General features: G+C 45.6%; 1 protein-coding gene across 1 annotated transcript in view; it reads right to left on the bottom strand.

The window, feature by feature from the left end:
• The window catches only part of Dysf (dysferlin), a 189173-nt gene that overhangs the window by 26775 nt on the left and 134532 nt on the right, over positions 1–27866 (bottom strand). The window contains exons 34-38 of the mRNA XM_036181918.1: positions 9303–9355; positions 8781–8792; positions 7539–7637; positions 1360–1488; positions 935–1090 (exon numbers count right to left, since the gene is read on the bottom strand). Coding sequence (XP_036037811.1) covers positions 935–1090; positions 1360–1488; positions 7539–7637; positions 8781–8792; positions 9303–9355 — 449 coding nt within the window. The remainder of the gene's footprint in view (positions 1–934; positions 1091–1359; positions 1489–7538; positions 7638–8780; positions 8793–9302; positions 9356–27866) is intronic.

Genomic DNA, 27866 nt, shown 5'->3' on the forward strand with positions numbered 1-27866 from the left:
TCCACCATTTCTGGCCAGGACTTAGCTCTGTCTCTTGCTTCAGACATGAAATTTAAGGGAAGATCTAAAAACGCAGTAATCCAGAGAAATGATATTTTATTATGGTATTTTGTGAGTTGGAGAGATGGCTCAGAGGTTAAAAACTGGCTGCTCTTCCAAAGGACCCAAATTCTATTGCCAGTACCCATGTGGCATCTCACAACTGTCTCTAACTCCAGTTCCAGAGGATCCAATCAGTCCACATATGTGATACACAGATAGATGATAGATAGATAGATAGATAGATAGATAGATAGACAGATGATAGATAGACAGATAGATAGATAGACAGATGATAGACAGATAGATAGATAGACAGATGATAGACAGATAGATAGATAGATGGATGCACAAATACCTATACACATAAAATAATAATAAAAATAACTTTTACAAAGTCAGTATCAATAGCTTGTGATGCACAGAGCATCAACATTGGCAGAACAAGCCTTCCCTGGTTTCCCTGGGCCTCTAGCCCCATGGCCCACAGAAGTCACCAATCCAGATTCAGCCCAAACCTCTGCCCACTTTACCACAGGCCAGAGCCCAGTTCTACCTGTGAACTGAGCAGTCAGCTTTCCAGCCTTCATCTATGTTCCAGCCACCCTTAAAATCCAACTTCCTGTCCTTCCCGGCCTCCCAGTGTTCATGTGTCCACAAGGGGCCTTTTCTTTCCTTCAAGGCTTCCCCATTTCCCCAAAGCTCCAAACAGATTCTAGCATCCTTGACCTCCTGGGGTTGCTCCTCACAAAGAGCCCCCAGCTCCCGCTCAGCTCTGCAAGTGCCTTTGGGTTCCCTGGTTCACTGTGGCCTTCCTGGGACAGAAATTCTGTCTGCCTTCTTCAGGTCAAGCTTGCTATTGTTCTCAGGGGACCAAGGGCCCCAAGAATGTTACCTTGCCATTGGGGTCCTTGGGTTGTAAGCCAAATGCTCGTATGATGTAAATACGGACCAGGCATTCCTGGGGGCCCTGGGCAGCCAGCTGGTGGAATTGCCTCGGGGGTATGGGGATGGCTGGATCTTCTGGGAGGGGATAAATTTTGAAGAGACCCTAAAAGAAATGGGGACTTGATTTTCATTTTTGTCATCATTGTCAATAATACAGTAACCAACTGGACCATTACTCTCATTTCTGAGCACCGTCACCATGGAGACCATGGGGCCAAGCCCGCAAACTACCCCACACCAATATCCAATTCTGCATCAGCCACAAGGTCACCCCAAGGACACCAGCAGCAGCACCATGGCCACTGTGGCCACTACCTCTCCCCTTCACTTATTGCTGCAACCTCCCAATCGCAGGCAAAGCCAGGCACAGACCTTAAATTCTCCAATGACAGATGGATCTTCTGCCTCCTCCTGAGTCTTGCCCCGGTAAAGCTTGAAGGTGTTACAAAAGTCCGACAGGCCCTCAAAAGCCTCCACATTCTCCAACTGTGTATCATAGACCTGTCGTCGGGATGAGAAAAGACGCAAGAGCAAGAAAGTCGGGGGCGGGGGTGCAGAAAGGGAAGAAACAGGAAAGGAAGTGTGAGTGAAGGAAGAGACAGAAGAGAGAGAGAGAGACATTGGACAGGGTCAAAAGTTAACAGAGGACAAAAGCAAACAGGAGGGTGGGGTTCGAGGGTGGAGGAAGGGAAGCCAAGGAGGAAAAAGGAGAGAAAGAAATGGAAAGAAAACCAGGAAGGGAGAGGAGGGAAGGGATTTGTTAGTCTATTAGGATGTAGGGTTTCAACTTAATCAAAATTTCAAGTTACCCAAGACTCACAGAAGTGACACATTTTAAGGGATTAAGGTTAGAAACAAATGAAAAGTTAACCTCCTGTGTGAAGAGTCAGTCAAAATCCTCATGTAGTCTAGAATTCACGTATTTTAATTATTTGATCTCAGACTTGGCTGTTTAATCGGTTTCTAATCTCTTATAATTAACATGAGTTCTTAAGGCTAAAAATGGCTCTGAATGCTACCTTAACCTAAGTAAAGTTCAAGGTCTAGCATTTTATGGCTGTCTCCTTAATATTCAATAGTTTGGGTTTGTTTCCTCTTCTTCTCAAATCTTTTTTTTTTTTTAAGTATGAGGGGGAGTGTGGTGGTGCATGCCTGTGATCCCCATACTCAGGCACTGTAGGAGGATTAGAAGCTCACAGCCCTCCTCACTACATGGTGAATCTGAGGACAGCCTAGGGCACATAAGTTCCTGTGCCCCCCAAAAGTGTTTAACAACATGATTTCTTTTGAATTCTCCAAGTAAAGGAGACTATGGGGATTTTTGATCTTGTTATTAATTTTTGGTTTTAAAGCCTTATGGTCAGAAAGTGGGAGGTGTGGCATTGCCTCTTCTTAAAAACTCATCAAGGCTTTCTTCACAGCCTGGTACATGGTCAGCTTTTCTTCCTTGAATCTATCTATTGTAGTTAGATGTCCATTCAAGATCTGATGTTAAATGTTGCAATAAGGCCAGACATGGGGGCCCACACCTTTAATCCCAGAACTCAGAAAGCAGAGAGGCAGATGAATCTTTGTGAGTTCCAGGCCAGCTTGGTCCACATAGTGAGTTCCGGGCCAGCAAGGGCTACACAAGGAAGAAGTGGGGTGGAGGCAGGGACAGAGGAAGGGAATGTTGTAATGAGTGAGTGGTGCTACATATACTGATTGGGGAGATAGCTTGGGTCTAAGGTTTACATACATTTTATATTTACATAGTCATGTAAGTTTCTGGTTTCATATTTCTTTTCCTAAAATTCTTTCCATAGTGTGTTCTCCCTCTCCATCCCTGTTCCTCTCCTCTTCTTCTCCCTCACCCCTGTCACCCAGTTTCTCCTCCTCAGTGTTTACCTGACACTATTTGCTTAGAACCTATTTATCAACTTGAGAAAAGAGCTGTCAACTCCATTATTCTACAACAAATGTCCTTACTGTGCATCTTACCTTTCCTCCTTCTCCACCTGACGTTTATCATTATTACACTGCTGCATCTTCAATAAGAACGATGTTTCCATGGTCTCGTTACCCTGACCCTCCCACTTGTTCACCTGGGTTCCAAAGACAGTGTGCTCACAACTAGTTTCTCTGCCGTGCTCTTTCCAAGTCCCAGCTTGTTGGTCCCAGGAACAACTCCGGGAAGTGCCAAACCTCCTTACCAGCTGGCTGTTCCCTGAGTGCTTGTCAGCAGTATGGCTGATGCTCAAATCCTCTGTCACTGTGCCACTGACTATGTGTGCTGTTCCAGGGTCTCTGGATTCTTATAGTTGGGGAAACTGAAGACACCTTGATTTATTTTCCATTTTAAATAGCTTTGGTTTTTTGTTTGTTTGTTTGTTTGTTTTTGTTTTTGTTTTTCGAGACAAGGTTTCTCTGTGTAGCTTTGCACCTTTTCCTGGAACTCACTGGGTAGCCCAGGCTGGCCTCGAACTCACAGAGCTCTGCCTGGCTCTCCCTCCCGAGTGCTGGGATTAAAGGTGTATGCCACCACCGCCCAGCAGCTTTGGTATTTTAAGGGGAGTGGGAACAATAGGTATGACTACCCAAAGAATTCCTTTTTCATCCTTGAAGTATCTGTGTTCTATGCTAGGCTATGTCTGAAGTTGACCACCAGGTCAATCTGGGTCAATTGTCCTCACACTGGACTTTTCAAGCCATGTATTCAAGTGTCCTTTCACAACAGTGAAATTTGATTAAACAATTACACGTTTCTCGGTTGAATTTCACTGTTTGGGGTGCCATCCTCTGATTATAGCAGGGTCTGTCTCCTGCTCCTGGCTTCTACACCTGCCACTTTCTCTTTCTGCCTCAGAAATTTTTCTCCCCATTTTCTTTTTGCCCTGACTATCACCTCTACCCTCTGTGTCCCGACTGTGTTTTCCATCTGGCCATTCCGCCCTGTCCACCATTCAAGATTACGCTTTCTCTCTCGCCAGAGTCCTTCCAGTTCATAGACCTTGTCCATTCTCGAGTTCCTTCCTTCATGCTTCACATTCTGAAGTTTCCTTTCTCAACAGTTCCCAGCAAAACGCCCCTCCTCCTCTGCTTGGTAAAACAGTTCTGGTAGGCACGTGTCCTCCTTTATTGGTTTGGTTTCTACTTTCTCTTCATTTCTCCACTTTGGACTTTTGAATTCATGCTGTGCAACTACATTTACTAACCACTAAATGAGTTGGCTTTCCCTAGCCTGGCTATTCCCTTCCTTCCCACCACGGAGGCACAAAGCCTCCTACAGACAAGGCTCCTCCATGCCGCTCCACCTTCCCAGCTCCTTCGAATTAAACCAGGTCTAGGCTTCGGCAGTCAGCTTGACCTGCCTTCAAAGCTCCTGCAGCTTTGGAAATAAAGGGCATACTTCCTACATCATGTTGCCAGCATTTCACTGTGAAACTATTATGAAAATTTCCAAGAATAGGAAAGAAAAGAGAAACAGCAATGGAGCCCATGCATCCACCTCCCCCATCTGACACAGTTACCACATTCTCCCATTTGGAAGCACACTTTCACAGGGGTTTATGAGAGCCCCTGTCCTCACGAGCTGCCATCAACCTTCATGTCCCACGGCCCCTGCCCAATCTCAGTTGTCCTTGAGCAGCCCTACTTATATTTTGGAGTCTGCGGCTTTTATTTGTTTCCAGCTTTTCTGAAAAATGGATTTTGTGGGTTTGAATAATTTCCAAGGGAAAGGGGGGAAATGCTGACTTATGCAGGCATGTTCATGCTGGGAGTCCGGATGAAATACTTTGTAAATTTCCAACTGGATGGGCTTTTTGTTTAAACTTATTAATTTCTTGATTTATTGCATTTTAATATGTCCTGACTGATTTCTGTCTTGGGTAACTTATTACTAACCTAATTTGTGATCAGGTTTTGTAAATGTTCTCTGGGTATTAGGTAGAAAATGTATTCTTTATTTTTTATTACTTTTGTCTTCCATTTTAAAATTATTTTTGTTGCCTGTTTCAAGGCTACAAATTTAGCATTTTATTAAGCTGCAATGTAACTAGCTGTGGCTTAAAGAAAGCCTTAGTTTGTAGTTTGGTTCTTTTATTTACTATTATTTACTGTCTGTTTGGTCAAAGAGGTAGTATATTAAAATTTCCTCTTTAACTTCAATCTCCTGCTATTTTGAGATGCTACTTTTTAAGATACACATTTATATATTCCTAACTAGTTTTGCTCTAAGTATTTCAAAGGTCTGAGAGTCTTTATTTGGGAAGTACATCTTTTATCAAAGAAAGAAAAACCGCTGTTTTGTTCTTTGTTTTTTACTTTAAATTCTACCTGATTCCTCTTTCTTTACACTTATCCTGATTATATCTCCCAAGACAGTATAGAAATAATGCCTCCTGAAATGCTTTTTCTCCCCAAGCCATTCTATTTTTTAAAGTGTCTTTTAAGGAGAGTGAAATGAATTTTGACTTTTTTTATTCCCGAGACAGGGTTTCTCTGTGTAACAATCCTAGCTCTCCTGGAACTCACTCTATAGACCAGGCTGGCCTTGAACTCACAGAGATCCACCTGCCTCTGCCTCCCCAGTGCTGGGATTAAAGGCGTGTGCCACCACCACCTGGCAAATTTTTGACTTTCAATGCAGTACAGAAGTCCTTATCACTTAGCAGGAGAGTTTGATCCATTCTTGTTTATTAGGAAAGTTAATATGTTCTTCACTGTTCCTGCATTTTTTCTGATTTCTGATTTTAATGCACTGTTGTTAGAAATAATTTCCTTACTTTCCTATTTAGACCATGAGCTTTTACCCCCTTTGCTAGTGATTGCCAAAGTGTTTTTCCCCTCTGTATTCATCTCTCTACTATACTATAAGCTGGTTTTGTTGGTAATGGTGGTCATCTTCCATTTACTGATATTAAAGAACCAGCATTCCTTCCAGGTCTAGTTTTCCCCAGAAATAGTTTGGATGCCTTTGTTCTGGAGAGCCTCTGTTCACTTGGCTGCTGTTGGAGACCTCCTTGGAGAGGTCAAGCCAGAGGCCGAGTGCCAGCTCCGCATCCAGCATCCTCCTGAGGAGCGAGGGGCTAGGGCCTCGGGCCACCCTGGCAGCAACCCTCACTCTTGCCTGCCTTGTCACAGTTCTTGGCAAGGCCATAGCACCATACTCCAGACCTAACTGGCCAAACCTTCTTCCCGGGACGCAAACAGTTCTGTCTGTCTGCCCAGCTTCACACACCCAGCCACAAAGCCAGAAGTACTTGCTGCCTGAGGTGCTGCTGGGCGCCTGCAGCGTCATGGCAGGACATCCAGGACTCTAGGTACAGCACACCAGACAGAGTCCAGTGGATCTGAGGGATACCGAGGCTTTGTTAAACTGCCCCCTGCAGAGTCCTCACCCAGGACTTTCAGAGGCAGAGGACCCAGCCTGCACCATTCCAACTTGCTGAAACTTTCCCTAGTCCAGCCGTTGACAGTGCCCCATCTCCTAGCCTGAGTCCTGTGCTTGCTCTCCTAACTGTGATGAGGCTGTGGAGTACAAGCCATCATTTAGAGTCCAGAAGAAACAACATAGGTCATCTGATTATACTCATCTCAGATAAATAAGAAATCATTTTCAGGGGCCCCGTGCCATATTTAAGGCATACTTAACCTTAAAAATCATACATTGTATCTGGCATTTGGATGCAGTTGGCCACCTGACAGTGGAAACCACAAAACACCTTGGAGAACAAGTTTTGAGTCATCTTTGGTTATCTTTCTAAAAACTAGTCTACCTTGAGAAAATGTATTTGTAGAATTTCCTCAAAATACCAGAAATTGGGGGACACATCTCTGTTATTATTCACAGAAACAACACTTAGCATCTTAATTATATTTGCTAGATAACATCCGTGCCTCTTGTAGGGGTCAAATATTGGGGGGGTCAGAGTTATATTCTCAATCGGATTTCACAATTTTAATAACTTTTTACTTTTAATATCTGTGGAAGAGTCGCCCTTACTTTCCTTTTTTTCTTTAAGGAGAGAGAGTTAAAGAGGAATTTAAAAGTAAATCCTAAACATCATTCACCTATAAAAGCTTCAACATTTTCTTCCTTCTCAGTAGTTTCATATTTACTTACTTACTTACTTAGTGCATATGCACACACTCGCATACTCATGCCATGGCACGCACATAGACTTCTACCATGTAGGTTCAGGGGATCAAGCTTGGATTGTCAGCCTTGCTGGAAAGCACTTTTATCCCTGAGCCATCTTTCTGGTCGGTTCCATCCCTTGCTCCCAGGGATTAAACCCAGAACCCCACAGATGCTGGCCAACACTCCAGAGAGCTCACCCCACAGCCATCACTTGAGGGTTGTCAACACTCTCCCACCAACACTTTCTCTCTCACCCTTGTCCACGGGGAGCTCTTGTTCCAAATCTACGCTCTGAAGTTGGGCGACCTTCCATCAGACTCAGACTCATGAGAACACCTCTGGTCTTCCACTGTAACCCCCCACTGTTCATCCCTGAACCAACCAACTGCTACAAGACCGGGGGACACATTCTGGAGAGCGGTCTCACCTTCAGTGTGTCAAAATCCTTCTCCAGGTAGGAACCACACTTTTCCCTCTCACCGACAGAGGCAAAGAACTTGCTCCACCAGTCAATGAACTCTTCCTCCTGAGCAAAGAGGAAGGAGGAGAGGGTTTAGGAGACCATCTGCCCATCAAGGCCTTCTGGAGGGTAATTTTCCTCTTACGACTTCAGGCTGACCTGGATCCCAAGGCTTGCCTGCAAGTGATTAGGAGGGCATAGAAAACAGGGAGCCAGAAACTCTGCCTTTTTGGGGCAAAAGCCATGCAGACTAGGGAAGCCTGCAACACCTGAATGTTGCTGAGCAACTGAGGCTCAGGCCTGGCTCCATCCCCGTTCCTGTGTTCCCATCAGGCACTCAGGCCTTTCTTGTCTTTCTGTGAAGCAGGATTTACCACAGTAGCACATAGCATCCCAGGGATAAATTGGCTAAGGTCCAAGGAGTAAGCAGAGTTCTCTGCAGGGAGGATGTCAAGAATTCATTGCCTGAAAGTATGGTAAGGTAGAGCCCCGGAAAGCTCAAGGACCCAGCCACCCCTCTGCTTTCTGAACTGGCGAACCAGAATGTAGACTTCTCAAAGTGGAATCAAGGTAGAGCCCTAAAGATCAGCAAGCATTTGTTAACTGACTTTTATTTAAAAGATGCTGTTACGTGTAGGCAGCTAGGAGAGTAGACATAAGCTATGACAACTCAGTCTGTCCTTTCTGTCCTTCATCAGTCATAGTCACTGGAAGGGACCCACTGCCTGCCCTACAAACCTCCCTCCACACCTTCCAGCTCAGCTCCTGCCTCAGCCCTTCCCCAGCTGTGTCCCAGAATGTGCCTCTCCCTTTGAGAAGCAGCAAGCTCCCTGAAGAGTTTGCCCTAGAAACCTACTCAGGGCATGGCCCTTGGGCTGAGGCCTCTCCATATCACTGAGAAGGCTAAGAGCAAGATGTCTACAGATAACACGCTGAATCGATGACCGAAGGCTGAGTAGGACATCTCCTAGACGCTGCATCAGCCTACATAGTGAACTGAGTATCTGTCATAAACATAAGCGTGTTTAAGCCTCCTCTAAGCCAAACCCTTGGAGTTCCCGCTTTTGAGTGAGCCAGGTCAAGGAATCTAAGCAGGCAGTGAGGGTACCAGAGGTGCCCAGAGTTCCTATCCATTCTAGAAATGTAGTCCTAGCACTATGAGACGCCCAAACAGCAGAGAATTTGTGTCAGCATGAGGCTGTCACTTACCAGGAGGAACTTCTGCAGCCACAAAAGAAAAAAACAGGTTCAGATGGTTAAAGCAATGCAAAGACTGCTGGAGGGCAGACGCTCACTGCACACACTCGGAGACCAGCACACACGAGACGATATTTACAGTCACATCCAAGGGAGGTGAATGTGCAGAATCATCCACGTACTCGCACAGAAAACACATAGGACGTACAGGAACACAGAGACAAGCACACAGACTTAGTTGGGAGTGGTTAGAACTGTTTAGCTGTTTGGCTCTTCCTAACGTTTCTTTCCTTTCCCAGCCCAGGTATTTAAGATTTTGACTTGTTAAGTCAGGCAAGACAGGCAGCCAACCAGCATACTTTACACAAAGAAAAGACAGAAACACAAGAATTGTGGACAGATATTATACACCTCTCTGTCTTTAAACATACATACACACTGTGGGGGAGGGGGCTAGGAGACAGAAGGGAATAATACCATCAACAATGACACCCAAATAGAAGGCTTCTTGAAAACTGAAAACAGGAAGTGTACCTGTGTTTCTGGCACCCTTGGAGCACTTAGGGGGAAAAGAGCCAAAGGTAAATCTCAATAAAAACTAAGAAATAAACTCATAGTGATCACCTCTCTGACCAATCAATAAAGTTTAAAATTAATAAGAAACAATAAAATGAAAATCACAGGCTGTTAGACAGTTAAAGACATGTTCTTATAACCCCACTGAGTCAGAGAAAACCAGAACTAGATTCAAGACACCCATAGGCACAGGAAAACTCAATCTGAAATGTTCTCACTTTTATACAGAAAAAAATGAAAAGAAATAACCCGATAATTTATGAAAACAGATAAAGCAAAAAAAGTAAGTAACACATAAAATGTAAATCTAAAGTAAAACTGTAAGGAAATAAACATATCAGAAAGGGAAATATTGCAATTGATAATTAACACCCTAAAAAAGAGATAAATATCAAACTAATTTCAAAGAGTAGACACACTGACGACAGAAAGATGAAATAAAACGACACTATGGGGAAGAATGAAATAGGCCTAAATCCATGACAAAATCCTGGAAAATCCAGATGGACTAGGAGATTTTCTAGAAAAATATGAATGCCAATATCAATGCAAAAGTAATAGAAAACAAGAAGAGATTGCTGGCCTTGAAAGGGAAAGCAATTCCCAAAAATACCTGCCAAGGGAACCATCAAGCCAGGAGACTTTTTGTTTGGAAGAAAGTTCTACAAGTCTTTAAGGAATACATTATTCTTTGGTGCACAGCACAAAAGAAAAAAAAAAGATGAAAAATTTTCTCATTCAGTTTAGGAAACAAAGCCTGACAAAGAAACACAGGGGGGCGGGGATATGAATAACCCTCACTCCCGAATTCAGAGATAAAAATTCCAAATGAACAGACCTGGTGAGATCCAGCTAGGTCATGTTTGAACATGGGACTGGCTCGCCAGAGATGGCCAAGAACCACGGGCCAGGGAAGCTGGTGCACACCGATCATCCCTAGAGGCTAAGGCAGGAGCATTTCCACCAGTGTGATGCCAACCTGGGCTACATGGGACCCTGACTCAAGAGGAAAAAAAGAAGTTTGAGGGGCTGGAGAGCTGGTTCAGAGGTTAAGAGTGGCAACCACTCCTGGAAATGAGCCAGGCTTTTCCTAGCTTACAACTATTTGTAACTCTAGTTCCAGGGCATCCAACTTCCTCTTCTGGCCTCCTCAGGCACTGCAAATGTGGTGTACATGCATACATACAGGCAAACACATAAAATAAAAATAAATACCTTTTAAAAATAATATGATAAAACATGAATGTTTTAGTATAAAGAGTAAACATAAAATATTCATAGTGACTGCCTCTGAATGAACAGACTATAATTATTTTTATTTGTTATGTGCTTTTAGGAACCACACAAATAATTATGATTTTTCATTAAGTAGAAGTATTATTTAAAACTAGCTTGTTTTGCGTTTTAAATGTTTGTTTATTAGTGTGTGTGTTTGTGGGGGGAAGAGGGAAGCATGCAATAGGTCTCAAGATAATGTTGTTGAGTTGGTTCTCTCCTTGCACGTCTATATACATGGGTTATAGGAACCAAACTCAGTTCCCCAAGAGTGTGCAGCAAATTCTTTAACCATTGAATCATCTCACTGCCCCCTCCCCCCCAAAAAACCCACTGTTTTTAATTTAGGTTAAAAACAAAAAAACCAGTAGTGTGCTTCCAAAGACGCTACCAAGACTGGGAAGAGAACAGTTGGAAGGACGGAGGGGAATATTTATAAATCACACATCTGATCAGAAACTGCATCTAGAAAGCATAGAGAACTCATACAGCTCTGTAATTGCAGAGGACCCAGGTTCAAACCCCAGCACTCACATGGTCCCTCAGAACCACCTGTAACTCCAGTTCCAGGAATGAATCTGGCACCCTCTCCTGATCTCCAAGGATTCCTGTATGTACGTGGTGCACATAAACTCACACAGAGATACATAAATGAGACAAAATAAATCTTTGAAAGTGTACAATGGCCTTAAGATCACATTGCACCAGGGAAGATACATAGCAGCCAATAAGAAATAAAAACATGCCTGGTGGTGGTGGTGGTGGTGGTGGTGGTGGTGGTGGTGGTGGCGGCGGCGGCGGCGGCGGCGGCGGCGGCGGCGGCCGCCTTTAATCCCAGCACTCGGGAGGCAGAGGCAGGCAGATCTTTGTGAGTTCAAGGCCAGCCTGGTCTACCGAGGGAAATCCAGGAAAGGCACAAAGCTACACAGAGAAACCCTGTCTCGAAAAACTAAAAAAAAAAGTTTAAAAGAAATAAAAACATGGTCACTGCCCACCTTGTCATCCAAGAAATGCAAACCAAACCACAAGGAGAAACAGAGCACACTAGGGTGGCTGTCCTCAGAAAGGCAGGGATCACAGCGTTAGCTGGGGGTGTGGTGATACTTTATTTGTGGTGATACTTTATTTGTGCTTTGATAAATAAAGCTTACCTGGAGATCAAGGGGGAAAGGTCAGCCATTTTAAGTAAACAAAGTCAGGTAGCACACGCCCTTAATCTAATCACTTAGCAGGCAGGGTCTCTGTGTGTTCAAGGCCATACTAGGGAACAGAGCCAAGTGTGGTGATACAGGCCTTTAATCCCAGGACCAACCACAGAGACCTGGAGGTCTGTACAGACAGACAGTGATAACGAAGCAAGGTAGCTGGGCTAGAGCCAACGAGAAGGCAGAAAAGCAAGGCATATAAACGCATGGGTAGACAGGAAGTAGCCCGCATTTGGAAACTGCAGAGTTGGTGAGGTAAGGTTGGTAAGGTAAGCTTTTCTTATTTCCCTGATCTCTAAAGCTTTCACCCCTATATTTGGCTCCATGTCTTTTATTTAATAAGACCAATTAGAAATTCATCTATGGGGGAGGGGGCAGGGAGAAGCCAGTGAGAATATAAAACATGGTGGACACTGTGGAACACCCTGACCATTCTGAAAAGTGGCAAGCAGTGTGTTCCATGTGACCCACATTCTGCTCTTGACACACATCCTAGAGAAATGGGAATGATCCAAAATCATGTACTTGGAAGTTCAGTGCAACCTTTTTCAGAATGGCTACCAGGTGGGCATGACCCACCTGGGTCTTCTGAAGAATATTATCAGGACAATGTTTGGCAACATGCTACAGCCTGGATGAACCCCGAAAACATCACAATAAGCAAAGAAGTCAATCACAAAAGAACACATATTGCATAGTTACATTTATATGAAAGGAGACCAAGAGCAAAGTAGAGATGGTTGGAGGCACAGGGGGATAGGTGCTCTTTCCTGCAGCAAGGAAAATCTTCTAAACTGGATGGTGGGGATGACTGCACAACTCTTTTAATACCCAAGGGGGACATCTGCCAAACTGCACACTTTAAATAAGGGCTTTGCTGACACAGACATCTCAACAAAACTGTCAGAAAAAAGGACAACTGACCAAGCACAAGCTTAGATGCTCACACTAAAGAAGTAGGTAGCCGGGCGGTGAAGGTGCACACCTTTAATTTCAGCTCTTGGGAGGCAGAGACAAGTGGATCTTAGTGTAGCTTTGTGCCTTTCCTGGAACTCACTTTGTAGCCCAGGCTGGCCTCGAACTCACAGAGTGAGTTCACTTCCTGAGTGCTGGGATTAAAGGTGTGCACCGCCGCCGCCACCACCAGCAGCTATACTCAGATTTCTTAAGAACAACTTTTTGTTCATTTGTTTGTTTCATTTGAGATAGGACCTCTCAAAGTAGCCCTGGCTGTCCTGAAACTTGCTATATAGAACAGGCTGATCCCAAACTCACAGATATCCAACTGCCTCTGCCTCCCCAGTGCTGGGATGCTTTTGCCTAACAAGAACATCTTTTGTTGCTATTGCTGTTGCTTTGAGGCAAAGTCCTACGGCTAGCAGACTGGCCTTGCACTTGCTATATAGCAGAAGATAACCTGGAACTCCTGAACTTCCTGCCTCTACCTTCCAAGTGCTGTGTGATTACAGATGTATACCATCAAGCCTGGCTTATACAGAGCTTGGAATGGAACCCAGGGTTCTGTGTATGCTGGGCTAGTGCTCTACTCACTGAGCTCCACCTCCAGCTTTGTCTATGGTTCTTGTCCTGTCATTCTCTCTGATCTACCCAAACATACTTGTATGACCACTAGTGACTCATGCCTCCAAAAGTCTAGTGGAGTAGTACCCAGCGGCAGCTCCTCTGTCCCTGATGCATGTCCCCTTGCCTGTCCATCTCACTGCCACATCTCTCAGCCTTCACTGCTGATGCTCATTACAAACTCTGAGGTACACTGAGTATGTCCAAATCAGTTATCCAACCCGCCTATCTTCTATAGGCACCCTCTCTTGGAATTCCTCTCCAGTCCTACTTTTTAAATAAAGTAGACACTGATTTGTCTCATGGTAGAGAGCCTAAATGACTCCTCCAAATTCCAGCTGCCTGGTGTATGTCTGCCACTGTATGCTTTATAAGCCTCTTTAATGCCCTGTCAGGTCCAGTTATCAGCAGGCCACTGGCTCCTCCTATAGCCTTCCTCCCATAAATGAGCTGGCAGCCCCTCCTTCCAGATGCTCAGACCAGCTTTAGACTCTGCTTCCTCATCCCCACATGCAACCCTCAGTCACTCTCAATCTCAGCTCCAGAGCACGTTCTGAATCTGCCATTCCCCAACCCCACCCGTCGCTGCTGCTCTGGTCAAGCCCTGTCCCCTGATATTGGTCTCAACTGGCCTCCCATCTCTCTCTTGCTGCCCTGTCTCTAAATCCACTCACACCATCACAGCCCTGTAATCGGTAAGTGGATCCTGGCTGTCTGTATACAAAGCCTTCTGATGTCTTATCACCTGATGACTGGGGATAAGCTAAAGCCTTTACAAGAACCTCATATGACTCAGAGGTCAGAGCCTGCAGTTCTCCCAGCTCACCCTCTTCCAGCCATACTGATCCCAAGTTTGTCTAGTGCTCTCTTGAAGGGCCTCTATCATCCTGAGGAGAGGAATCATCAATGCCCATCACCTCTTCATAAGATCCCAATTACAAACCAAAGTATGTTTCCACCAAAGTTCACCCTGAGGAACCAGCGAGTTTCCTGAGATTACTTAAAGAGCTTGGGTAAGAGACGCATGGGTGACCTCCAAAGCAGCTTCACTGGAAAGTCTTCACTCAGCATAGATGATGGCTTCCTCATAGCCACGTAGGTAATGACCCTTCAACTAACCTTCAGCAGACTCTATACTCTAGCACCTCCCAAGACCCCCAAGGAACTTGAGAATTAGGGCAGAATTGCATCCTAATGGAGAGGAGCAGACTCTCAGGTGAAGGTCCATTGACCCTCCCAACCCCTCTTCAATGAGGAAATGCCAACAGTCAACAGCTCCATTCCTGATGGCCTCTTGTAGGCAGGCACAGCGGATCTGATGAAGACGGCATCCAATTTGCTCAAAGGACTGTGCTCTACAACATGGATCCATGACCACTTCCTTCCCCACAAGCCTGCCTCCAATGCACTCGCAACCTTTCTCTCCTGTTCTCTATGTTTCAAACTACAGCTTCCTTCCCAGCAATTTCTACCCTCCTCAAACTTGCTTTGTCTATACAGCAGTAACCCCCACCAGACATTAGCTAGACCTCATTTAGGTCTTTATTGTTGAGTGTCTTCCCATGAGGGCAGGGTCCCACACCTTTGATCACATGACCAGTGTCAGTTCTTAGATCAGTTCCTGGTACTAGCCTGCATCTCATGAGATATTTGATGAGTATATGAGTTCCTAGACATTGGAGGAGGGGAAACAAGTGACAGTCTTTGGTTTCAAATACCAAGAACAGATAATGTGTCATCAAATTATGTATTTAAGGGCTGGAAAGGTGGCTCAGAGGTTAAGAGCACTGGCTATTCTTCCAGAGGTCCTGAGTTCAATTCCCAGCAACCACATGGTGGCTCACAACCATCTCCAATGAAAGGTCTGGTGCCCTCTTCTGGTCTGCAGGCTGAACTCTCACTGTATACATAATAAATAAATAAATAAATCTTTTTTAAAAAATTATGTATTTAAGGGACTGAGGATGTGGCTCAGTTGATTATTTGCCTAGTCTGCATGAAGTTTTAGGTTTGATCCCCAGCCCTGCACAAACCAGTATGGTGATGCACACCTGTAATCCCAGCAGCTGGAAGGTAAAGGAATGAGGATCAGGAGTTCAAGATTATCCTCAGTCCCATAGTGAGTCTGAGGCCAGCCTGGGATCTATGAGACCTATCTCAAAAAATAGTTGGAATAACAGGCTTAAGAAAACCATTTTGCCCAGCCAATTCTTCTCCATCAGAGAATAAGAAGATAGACATTCAGGGGCCACAAAAGCAAGAACCAAAGAGGTGTGGTGGTTTCAGGCAAGCCATCCTAACGCTGCCCCAGATTCATCATCCATGAACCACAGGATTCGGTATACAGCTAGCCAGTCTCCAGAGGACCTGTGCCATGGCACTGGTCAGGAAGCTGCACAGATATAGTAAAAGAAAGTCCTTGGCACTTCCCATAGACCTCAGAGTGGCATGGGAAAGTAGTGTTCCACACTCTACAGCTAAGCCTGCAGGTTAGGAGAGGAGGGAGGGGCAATGGGAAGGAAGAGGAAAGAGCAGGAGAGAAGACTGGACAAAGGACCGGAAGATGTGGGACAAAGAAAAGATGTCAGAAAGTGCAATCTGATCCATGTGTCCCCAAGTCAGAGCCCAGAGACGCCAGGGTGGACTGGTACCAGGAACCAGGCCACCCTCCCTAGAGAAATAACACCAAGAAAGGCCAAACCAGAATTTAGCCACCACCCCCCACTCTGGGGTGTGGAGGGGAAAAGTAAGCCCAAAGTGACTAAGTTTAAACCTAAAATGCCTAAGATTACCAGGGATTTTCTGCCATTAGGAAAAAATGAGAGCTCAAAAGGGAGATTAAGTTGACTTACAGAAAATAAAGTGATATTTTTAACACACTCATGGATATGGCTTGAAAATAACATTCCTGCCATTACCCCAGCCTGGCTTCTGGGGGAGTTATCTCAAGCCCATTTCACCTGCCAAGGAAGTTCCAGAAAAAGTCAGCACAGGCTTGAGGTGAACCTTCCAGGTGCACCTTAGCCAGGTGTGTCCAGCAGCTGAGTCTCCACCCCCCCACAAAACTGGTCCTGTGGCCTCTAATGCCAAGTGTGTCCTTGATCTCATCTGGCAATCGATAAGCATCAATCTTGGACCATGGCAAAGAGGGAGAAGAAACTGAAAGACTGGTCACTAAAGTGTTACCTGAAGCGTGAACCAGAAATCGGTTGAACCAGAAACACATTGCCACTGTGTCGTCCCATGCCCAAGGTTCAAGGCCATTCATCTTTCCACCATTCTGCAAAGTCATTTTGATCAAGTCATGGACTGAAGCTTCTTGGATTCCAGCTGACAGCGAAACTTCAGTGGTTGAGCAAACAAAGCCAGGCAACAAAGACAGTCAGTCTAACAGACACACTGACCTCCAAGACCTGAGTCGGCATAATGTGGTCCAAACGTCACCCCAGTGCCTCATGCCTCTCAAGACCGTGGAAGGAAAGACTGGTGGTGAAAATTCTCTTTTTGTGAGGTCAGGAGTGGAAACTGGGGTGTCAAAGGCAGACACACACACACACACACACACACACACACACACACACGGTATGGAACCCAGAGCCTTGCACATGCTAAGCAAGTGCTCTACTACTGAATTACACACCCCCTTTAGCATATTCGTATTTTGAAACAGGGCCTCACTAAGTTGCCTAGGCTAGTCTGAAAGTATGAATCCTGATATCTCAATCTCCCAAGTGGCTGGGGTGACAGGCCTATGCTTCTTGCTACAGCTCATGGACAGAGCTTCTCTTCCCAGAACATCCAGTTGAATCAAAGAGAAGAGCTGCTGGCCAAGCTCATTTATCCTCAAGGTTATAAAGTTAAGCTGAAGGTCACTATAGAGAAGCACATACCCTCTTCTAAGTGAAGCAATGGGTTGCTGTTTATGAAATTAAATGAAGATCTAAGTCTACACAGAAAGCTATTCCTCTCTTAAATGATTTTCAGTCAGTCAGACAACAGGGTATTATGAGGCTCTGTGCTGATGTCTAAGAAATATTCTGAGCCTGGTGTTGGTTACCATGGTAACTATTCCTGTTGACAATGTCAACACCCTCAGTGTTGATACTCAGTTTTGCTAACTCAGGTGTGACATCTTCATAGCTCAATTGACAGAATGTCAATTTCCTGAGGTCTAAAAAACTGAGAACAATTTGCTCCTGACACACAAGTACAAACACACATGCAACATATACGTCCTCAGGCTGAAACAGTCCAGATATGACTTCAAGCCTACCTCACCCTGTGCACACTAAACCACTCGATACCTTCAAAACCGCAAATCTCGCTACCAATGACTCAGAAGAACTCTATGCAATTACAGCAAATGTCAATCATTTCCAGCCTCTTGGTGATACTCCCTAGATACTAGCCTCCTTGTCTGTAGAAGGGTCCCTATGCCATGCATCCTGCCTTCAAGCTGGATCAGCAGAGGGTAAGAGAAGGAAGGTCTTTAGCTTGAGTGCTAAATTGCATTCCAGTGAATGCACTCACACAACCTTCATCAAAGATCAGACCTGATTATCTGTCAGCCTCTTATAGACTGGGGCCCATACAAGCAGGGTGCCTTTGGGGAACCCAGGCTTTCTGGCCATATCTTATGAGATCACAGGGAACTGGACTTGCTGAACACCTAAGTAAGGGCCCGTAGGGAACCCAGGCTTGCTACATACCCTCTCCCCTCCCACCCTTTAGCTTATTTTTATTTTGAGACAAGTGACCCACATGGGTGAGGGGCATTTGTGAAACCCAGGCTTCTGGACACATGGGTGAGGGACCTGGGAGAAGTTGGGCTTCCGGCCACATGCATGAAGGGCCTCAGGAAAACCAGGTTTCTGGACACATGGGTGAGGGGCCTGAGGGAAGTGGGTTCTTAGCTATTTCCAGACTCAGTCTAAGCTGAGCACTTGGCCTTCAACTTTGCACCCTGAGGGCATCGTGCAGAATGCCTGAGAGAATGGAATCTGCTCAGTGGGCTGAGAGAAAGAAGATTCCAGATGAGTCTTCAGCCCTGTGAAGAGAGCAATGCAACATCTCTAATTTGGAATCTGTGGTGGTTCCAGAAGGGCCCAGGGGACGCGGGAGCTTACCTAACCTTCGTTCTGCTTGTGGAGACAGTTTTGCTTAACAAGAGTTCCAGCAATCTACTTAAGAGAAAAACTATTTTTGAAGGCCTTCCCGGGACTGCAGAAGCATCCATCAAACTACAGACACTAATATTAGCTATCTTAAATTCAATTTAAAGGGGATTTGGGGGGAGCTCTCTCTGTGCCAAAGTCAACCCACTTTCTAGTTACTGTGTGCATTTTCATACGCAAAAATCACGTTAACTTCTCAAATCTTTGTCGAACTTGTTACTCGGTTCTGATTTCCCGTGCCTCAGCTCCTGGAGAGATGTGTCAAAGTCACAGGGTGAGGGATGAAGCCTCACCCAAAGCCCCCAAAGTTGCTCAGCACAGAAGCCTGCACAACTTCCACGCACCTTAGAACCCAGGCTAGGGAGCAGACCATGCGCAAGGAGGATAAGAAGGCATTAAATACTGGTTTTCAGTGGGTTGTCAGGAAACGCTGTGGATACCCCTCTAAGAAAGAGAAGACTCTTTTTCTATGGAAGGGCAAGTTGGTCCCTCATGCCAGGGGAAAGACCCCTTGGGGAGGAGGGTGGGAGCACAGCAAAGGCAGAAGGGAGGAGGGCTGGCTGGAAGGAGCTAGGGCTGCCTCCTCCCTGATGGGGGCCTGGAGTTTGCCAGACGTTTCACCCCAGGCTGTCCCCCCTGCAGTGTGCACCGAGGGAGGAGGGGTGCACCCCCGAGGAGACCGCAGGAATGCCAAGCAGGGGAAAGGCGCCCCGAGCCAAGGGCTCCAGCAACCAGGATCCAATATCGGCGGGTGACTCCAGCCCCCGTAACAGGAGAGACCGTAAAGTATGTGCTGGGCTTCCCAACCCGCACACACAGCAAATAACCAATTACTCCAAATAGCTAACAGATTGCGGCTCTGACTTCCCTCCCCTCACCCCCACCCCACCCCATCCCCTCACTTGTCATTTGATGGGCGGTTTGTATGTGTTCAGAGAGAATGAGGCACAAGGAAGACCCAAATGATGCCGAGGACAGGCGTCAAACACCTAATCAGAGCTCGTGGGAGTCACAGAGACCAACGTGCACCCGCACCATACACAACACAGATTTGCTTAATGGCAGGAGATTCAGCAACTTTCAAATGTCTGTAGTGAGTCTAACATCCCCAACACCATCAGTACACGTCCTTAGGAAACGTACATCTGTCTTCCTCAGTAGCTCAGCTGATAGACACGGGAATAAGGTGAAAGTGTGAATATGGAGTCTGGGGAGAGGGTCAGTCAGTAAAGTCTTGCAAGCGCAAAGACCCAAGTTCAACCCCTAGAACCCACATAAGAAGCTGGGCGTGGCAGCATGCCTGTAATCCTAGTGCTGGTGGAGACAGAAAGGTCTCTGGGGCTTGCTGGCTGGCCAGGCAAGCTTCAGGTTCAGTGAGAAACTGTCTCAAAAAAGAAGGTGGAGAATGGTTAAGAAAATGTCTGACATAGACCTATGGCCTCCATATGACACACATGTGTGCACACACACACACACACACACACACACACACACACACACACTGAACATGGTTAAAGTTAACTCTCAAGTTCAGAGGTGCAGCCTCATAGCTTGCAGCTTGGAGACAAACTGCCTCTGGATGTGCTCCTTGCTCGTGAGCGACGCCCCGTAACTGATTGCTTTGGTCAAAAACCATCTACTTCAAAGTCTAGGATAAATTGCTGTCGAGACTCATGAATCACAATAAGTCATTCTCTCCAAACTTGGAATTGAGGGAAATAAGGCTGTTCTTAGAGAAAGTGACCTTGATCTAAATGAGTGCTAGGTCAAGACAAGGAGAGGCAAAATCACCTCAATAGGAAAGAATGTCCTCCCATAGAGACTTGCTTCCTAGTGAGAAGAATGTGGGGATAGAAAATGAGGAGCAAGTGAGCTATCCTAGAAGAATGGGGAAAGAAGTCAGCCTTGATTAGTGATAGTGTTTACACAAGCATCATCAGAGAAGCAAGACTCCAAGCAATAAAGCTACCCCCACTTTCAGAAATAGATGTATCTGTCATTCTTGGTCAGCTACCATTAAATTTCTTACCCATTTCCAAGCAAAAGTTGCCTCTCTACTTGTATGGCCTACAAGGAGGCCATGAGCTAGACCAATGTCCAGGGTCTCATGGACCAGGCAACCATTGTTCTTCCTGCAAATACATGCTGGAATTTTTCATATGGAAGCTTGAGCAGGCTTAGAGGGTGCCATAAACTGAAGGATCTACTCAACCAACATTGTAGGAAGTTTCCCAGAGTGATGTTCCTGCCCAGATGGCCTAATGTAAAAGGTCAGTCCTGCCTTACTTAGGAAACTCTTACACAGGAGTCCATTAGCAAGTACTGTGGTTCTGACTTCGTGAGATGTTTGCTGCCATAGTAAACACACAGTCTTCAGCTCACAGAAGAATCCATGGTAAGTGCCTGTGGTTCTGAGTTCCTGCTTTCTTTCCCTCCGTTGGATTCCCAACTGGCAAAGTAAAACTCTAGCAACTCTAAACTGTCCCCATCTTTGGCTGATCTGAGTTGACTTTAAAAAGGTCTGTGCATTCAGGGACAGACTCTACCTCATCTCCCAGTGCTCAATGAGCAAGAGCCTCCTTCTGTAAGGCTAAGCAAAGGACGGGAAGATGGCACTGAGGGTCACAAGAAGGAAACTATCTGAGAACTGAGAAAACTGTTTCCCTGAGCCAAAGAGCGGAGTCCAAAACAGAACAAATAGCTTTGTTCATGTTTGTAGGACGTTTGGAGAAGATGCCACTGACAGGAAATCAGAGTGCTGGGTCCTGGAGGAGACAGAACCTGCTTGATGGAAAACAGGACTGTCAGATTTCAAATTGAAACAGATTTCGATTTCCAACTAAAAAGCAAACTAGACAACCAGAGAAATCTCCCTAGCATGCTCGTCACATCAACAGGCATCTTTAAAACCATCCTGATTCACTCTGGAGATGATGAGGGCATAAAGAGAATCTTTAGCAGCAAACAAGAAAGGAAAAATCCAGAGAAATGAGGAGCCAAATGCATAGACTATGGAACCCCAAAAGCCACGGCTGAACATTTCGTTTTAAGTGAATCTGGGTTTGTAGTGTCTCCAGGCTTCTGGTAAAAGTAAACACACATCCTCTCTGGAAGAATGTGACTTCCATCCAGGCCTCAAAGAATTCTCAGATAAAGTTCCAAAGAGCATGAGTTCACAATCAAAAAATAGTGCAACACACGAGGAACGAGACACCGTAAGCCAGTGCCAGCGGGGATCAACCAGCTACAGAAGCAGACCCGTGAGAACAGAAAGCAGAAGCGTCAGAAATAACATGTGAACCAAAGGACCCTCCAAGAAACAAAAGACAGACGGAGACCATCGAAATTAAACAGACTGGAGAAGAAAGAATATTTTAAAAAAAAAATGTAAATCTTGAGATGAAAACCTCAGTAAACTGGGTTAAATATCAGATCACAAACCAGTAACATTAAATAAATAGAAGACGAATATTTAGAAATCAGCCTAAGTGTATCATCAAGAAACAAACAACCGTGGGGGCTGGAGAGCCTGCTCGGTGTTTAGGAGTGTGAACCGCTCTTACAGAGAGAGGACCCCAGTTCAGCTGCCAGCACACAACAATACAGAACTCCAATTCCAGTGGGATCCAATGCCTCCGGCGTCGTTGGGTACCTGCACTGCCATGTACATACCCACACACAGGCACACACACATACACATATTTTTAAAAGACCGTAAATCTTTTTGTAAAAAAATAATTCCCAGGACTGGAGAGATGCTCCACAGTTAACAGTTCTTGCTGTTCTTCCAGAGGACCAAATTTTGGTTCCCAGCACCCACATGGGATGGCTCACAACTGTCTATAACTCCAATGCTCTCTTCTGGTCTCTATGGACACTTGTATACACACAGACACACACATGCACATAAATAAGTAATATAATAAATCCTTTTAAAAAGAAGCAATTAACAGAGTAAGCCTCAGTTTTGCAGGACCCCTAGGTGATCATAATCTAAAGATGTTCAAGCCTTTATCTATGATTATGTATAATTTGCATATAACCTACACACATCCTCCTGCATGCTGTCAATGATCTATCTCTACATTGCTTGTAACACTCAATGTGCAGCAAATGCCATGCAAATAGTTATTAAACTGCACTGAGTGACTGTGTGTGTTTGTCATGGGCACAATCATTTTTCAAATGTTTTCAATCTGTGTTGTTTACATCTGTGGATGCAGAAGCCACAGATAAAGTATCAGATATAACATGCACATTTAGTTGGCACGGAGGATTGAGATGGTCCACGGTGTGTCTCCTCCGAGCTCCAGAGGGAACTGTCAGAAGAACAGGAACTAGATAGTTTCAGGAGATGACAATTGAGAACCACTGAAAACCAGTGAAAACGGGAAAGTCTTCAGAGAGAGACACCGTTGACAGAAATAACTTCAGTGAAACTGGAGTCCTCAAAACAGGGTGAAATAAAAGTTATTTTCAAATGATTAAAAAGCAGAAAAGCCTAAAATAAACTGATTCCCACATAAGAATTTCAACAGATTCTACTTAAATAAAAAGTAAAAGGAAAGGAAGGAGGCTACTACACAAAAAGAATAGTAAATTTGAACATAGCTAAAAGAAAACTGATTAGTTAAAAAAACAAAAGCAGGCTCAAATGTGACCTACAAGATGAGACCGAAATGTCCAGAAACGTGTGAAAGTATTTGGAGAGCATTCGGTTCTTAGTCATATCCTGGAAGAAGCTGCAGATGTGGATTAATCTAGACTTTGCTAAGTCAAAGATGCACATCAAAATTAAATAAGACAGGGCGGTGGTGGTGCACGCCTTTAATCCCAGCACTCGGGAGGCAGAGGCAGGCAGATCTCTGATTTTGAGGTCAGCTTGGTCTACAGAGAGAGTTCCAGGACAGCCAGTGCTATAGAGAGAAACCCTGCCTCAAAAAAAAAAAAAAAAAAAAACAAAAAAAAAAAACCAAAAAAAGATTAAATGAGGTTGGTGTATGGCACACTTATAATCCCTTGATTCAGGAGGCTGTGACAGAAAGACCTCAAGCTAGGACCAACCTGGGTGACCTAGTGAGAGACTGTTCCAAACAACAAATAGAAGAACGCTACAATAGTCACCACACAGCTTGACAGGGGCAAGTGAGAGGGCAAGCGAGGGGAGGGTGGATTCTTATGTCTTAGAAAAGAGAGTTCAGGAGGTATAACTCATTGGCAGAGTGCTAGCTTGGCATGCTCAAGGCCCTGAATTCAGTCCCCAATACCAGGGGACAGAGGGATGAAAGAATGGATGGAGAGAAGAAGGGAGAGAGATATAAAAAGACAAAGCTGATAGAAACACAAAGTAAGATGGGAAAATCAAATAAGCAGTAAAAACTGTCAGAGTGACGAGTTTTTAAAGACTAGAGAGTCCAGGTAGAGTGCCGCACGTCTTCATCCCAGGCCTCAGGAGGCAGGGGCAGTTGAGTGTGAGTTTGAGGCCAACCTGGTCTACTCAGCAAGTTCCAGGCCAGCCAGGGCTGTAGCCCTGTGTACTGTGTACAGTAAATTATACGTGTGTGTGTGTGTGTGTGTGTGTGTGTGTGTGTGTGTGTGTGTAGAGAGAGAGAGAGAGAGAGAGAGAGAGAGAGAGAGAGAGAACGAGCACAAATTGCTCTTATAATCCAAGCTAAATTCCCAGCACCCATGTCAGATAGCTCACAACCACCTGTAATTACAGCTTCTGGAGATCGACACCCTCTTCTGGCCTCCACAGGCACCTAAACTTATGTGTACACACACACACACACAGACTCACACACGTAGTTTTTTCTTTAATTAAATAAAACAAAGGAATTCAAGTTTTGATAACATGTCAACAACGTGTCCTAAGTGGGTGTATAGCCTGTAAAACACATTTGAAGAACACATATTCTTCAGGCTTCCACAAACAGGTCATAAAAATGGACCTTTTCCTGGGCCATAAAGGTCATTCCTGAGTATTATTTACACACAGGCTCATCCTCTGGGCCACAGTAAAGCTAAGCTAAGCCAGTATCAACAACAACAGAAAGATAAATTGAAACATAATTTAGGAACTTCCAAAATGTTTTCAGACAACTCAGGTGTCAAAATGAAATAACAGAAATAAGAAAATATTCAGAACAGAAAAATGGCAAAAATACTGCTTGCCAAGTCCTGTGGGAAGCATAACACAATACTTAACAGGGAATGAAGAGAGATGCCTGACTCCCGGTCTGGTACTCTATGCCATCCCCATAGGAAAGGCAAGTGGAAGGTACCCCAGAAATCAAAGCAATGCAAGGTCAAATGATGCCACAGCAATACTGTTACTACAAACTCAAGAAAAAGGCCAGTGTGCTGCCTGGAAGCCCAGAACTCAGGAGCTGAAAGGAGGAGAGTTGTGAGTTCAAGGCCAGCTTTAGCTACATAGTGAGTTCCACACCAGCCTGAGCAACATAAAAATTAAAAAAAAAAATAAATAAAATAAATGAAATTAAAATTTAGGGGGGAAAATGTTCAAAATTACCAAACCCAGTGTTGGCAAGCAGTGGGTAAAGAAAGTGTTCTTTCTGATTGGAAGCTACTTAGTGACCCTTCAGAAAGCAGTCGGGCAGGATGCCCTGAAAACATAAAACTGTTTGTAATGTTTTCCTCACATTCCTGGGCATCACCCAAATGAGCCAAAGGCTCTAGGTGTAAAGGCGTCACTCCAGCGGCTCTGGTAACACTCATTCAGTACTCATGCACTGACTGGCTACTGTGTGGTAGGGTAGCTCAGTGCTGGGGATGCAGAGATGAAGGAGACTCCAACCACTCTTCAGTGCGACTCCTGGGTGAGGATGGTCACGACCCAAGTTAAGAGACAGAACGGTACAAGGAAGTGGGGAACATTCACGTTTAGAGCTGGTCTCACCTGGTTGCATTCAAAACACTTCCCAAAGGAAGTTCTCCTACCCTGATCCGAGAGAAAATGCTAAGAAGAGCAAGGTGTCCCTAGTGCCAGCCATGCACAGGTTAAGCAACTGGACTGGGTGACAGGAAGTAGACAGCACCAGAGCCAGGGCGCTGCAGTAGGAGGGATGGTGGGCACATATCAAAGGGCCCCGGACTGGTGCTGGGAAATCTGGCTTGAGTCCCAACTCATGCTCCCAGTTCTTGGGAAGGCGTTGAGGAGCTGAAGCAGGTTAGACGGCTCCTCCAAGCCGCGGTGCATCATAAAGCTGGGATCCGGTCCCCAGTCTCTTTCCCAGGAACCCTTTCTAAGTGAAGCGTTTCACAAGCCTCCGATGCAGTCTGGAAAACCCCTTCCCATGCTTGATGGGTGGATGTCTGGGTCTCCCCACCCCACCCCCAGCATCAGAGCCAACCTGAATAGAAAGCCTAGACTAGAAGAGGGAGGGCCAAGCGGCAGCCAGACATCAGAAGCCCCAGGGCAGGAAGTCCCCAGTGACACCCAAATCTAGGCATCACTACAGCACAGGTGAGCTGAGGTTGAACAGACCCCACTGTGACCCGCTGTAACCGTAACACCTCTCAGAACCACATCACTTCAACTTCACTGGACCACAGACCAGCAGAGGAATGTGGGACTTCATAAATAGATCCTTCACCTCATAGGTCACTAAATCATGTAACATCTGGCCTGTCAGCCACCTCTCCTTGACTGGGTTGGCCAAGTCACCACCTGACCTGTGAGGCCCAAAGAAGAATCTATATAATAGGCATATCTTCGCTCCTGAAATGTTGTGAGACAACACTTCCCAAAGATCCTCTGTATATGGAATGGCTGTTGTCAGCAGAACCACAGCATCCAATACAGAAGCAGTTCTCAGTGGGGATGGGACAAAAAAGACAGCTTCTACCTTTCAATAGCATTGGTGTGCACAGAACTAGGGAGACGTAGGCTTGGACTGTGTTGGGAGATGGCATGATACTGCCACTTTGAAGGAGCAGGCAAGATGGAGCCAGGAACAGTGATTTCTCAGTCCTTTGGAGTCACAGCTTTTAGCTCAGAGCAAAGCCCATACCAATATCAGAGAAGTCAACTAGTATTAGCTGCATCTTATATTCTCTGCCTGATCTCTACTGTACATGCTCAAGTCAAGCAGACACCACAGATACCTTCCATGGGTCTAGAGAGTAGATGTGGGCACAAGGGCAAGCCCCACTGAGGTACAGTCCTCAGGCCGCCTGAAGAGAAACAGCCTACAAGTGTCTCTTCCAAACTCCACATCCGCAGGCTATCAGTAGAAACATGGTGGGAACAGAGGACTGCATGGCCCTGGACAGCAGGTAAGCAGCTGGAAGATGCTCCTAGCAGTAGGCAGTCACAGCTGGACCCTCGCCTGGCCTCAGGCATTCTAGCTGCAAATACCAGGTTCCTCAGATGCGGCAGCCAGTGGCTGGGCACAGCATTGAACAGCCAGCTACCCCAGGGTCAGTTCCCGGGGAGAAATGACTTTAGTTTAGGGCTTGGGAGTGAAAATAAACACTCCGGGTTTTATAGGTTCCCCCGTGTTGGCTGCTGTTTTCCTTTCCAGCTGCTGCTCAATCGGGCCTTTCATTCAGAAGCCTGTGGCCTCCGAGGAAGCTCTGGGCAGTGCCCTCAAAGCTCAAGGGATGTTTATCTGGGTGGAAAGTATGACATCTCCCAGACCAGTGCCTGCTGACCCTGCTGCATGGTCCACATGCTGAGCTCCAGTTGCCCAGGCTACAATCCTCGGGGAGCCCCTGCCCTTTGGGTGTCCTTAACCAGCTCAGCTCACAGAAGACAAACGGCCTTCCACCCTCACCCACATACCCTCTGCTAAAAGGAAGAAGGCTGGGAATCAGTCCGTTTCTACCTTTCTCAGGGGCAGTCCCAATGGCAGAGTCCTAGACACATCACTGTAGATGTCTAACGGCCCAGCCTGCCCATGTCAATGGGCACAGGACTCCAAGGGACCCGCCTCCAAAACCCAGAAGGGAAGTACTCCAGCCCTCAGTGCTTAGCTGAACGGTGCTGGAGGGCAGGTCACTGAGAGCACAGGAACCTGGGTGTGAACTATAGCTTCTGGGAAGGAGAGTGAGCTTGGGCTTAGAAGGACAGGCTCGTGGCTAAAGGTGTGCAACCATTCTGTGACCAGAAGGCCGCTCTCACAGAACCCAATCCTCCTTAGGTAGGTACTTATAGGGAAACAACTTTGGACTTAATTCCCAACTGTCACCTGTCAGCTATTTCAACTCAAGCAATTTAGGGAACCCACCCGAGTCTCTATTTCTTTACCTATAAAATAAAAGGG

This window comes from Onychomys torridus, chromosome 3 (assembly GCF_903995425.1).
Source record: "Onychomys torridus chromosome 3, mOncTor1.1, whole genome shotgun sequence".
NCBI classification, from domain to species: Eukaryota; Metazoa; Chordata; class Mammalia; order Rodentia; family Cricetidae; genus Onychomys; species Onychomys torridus.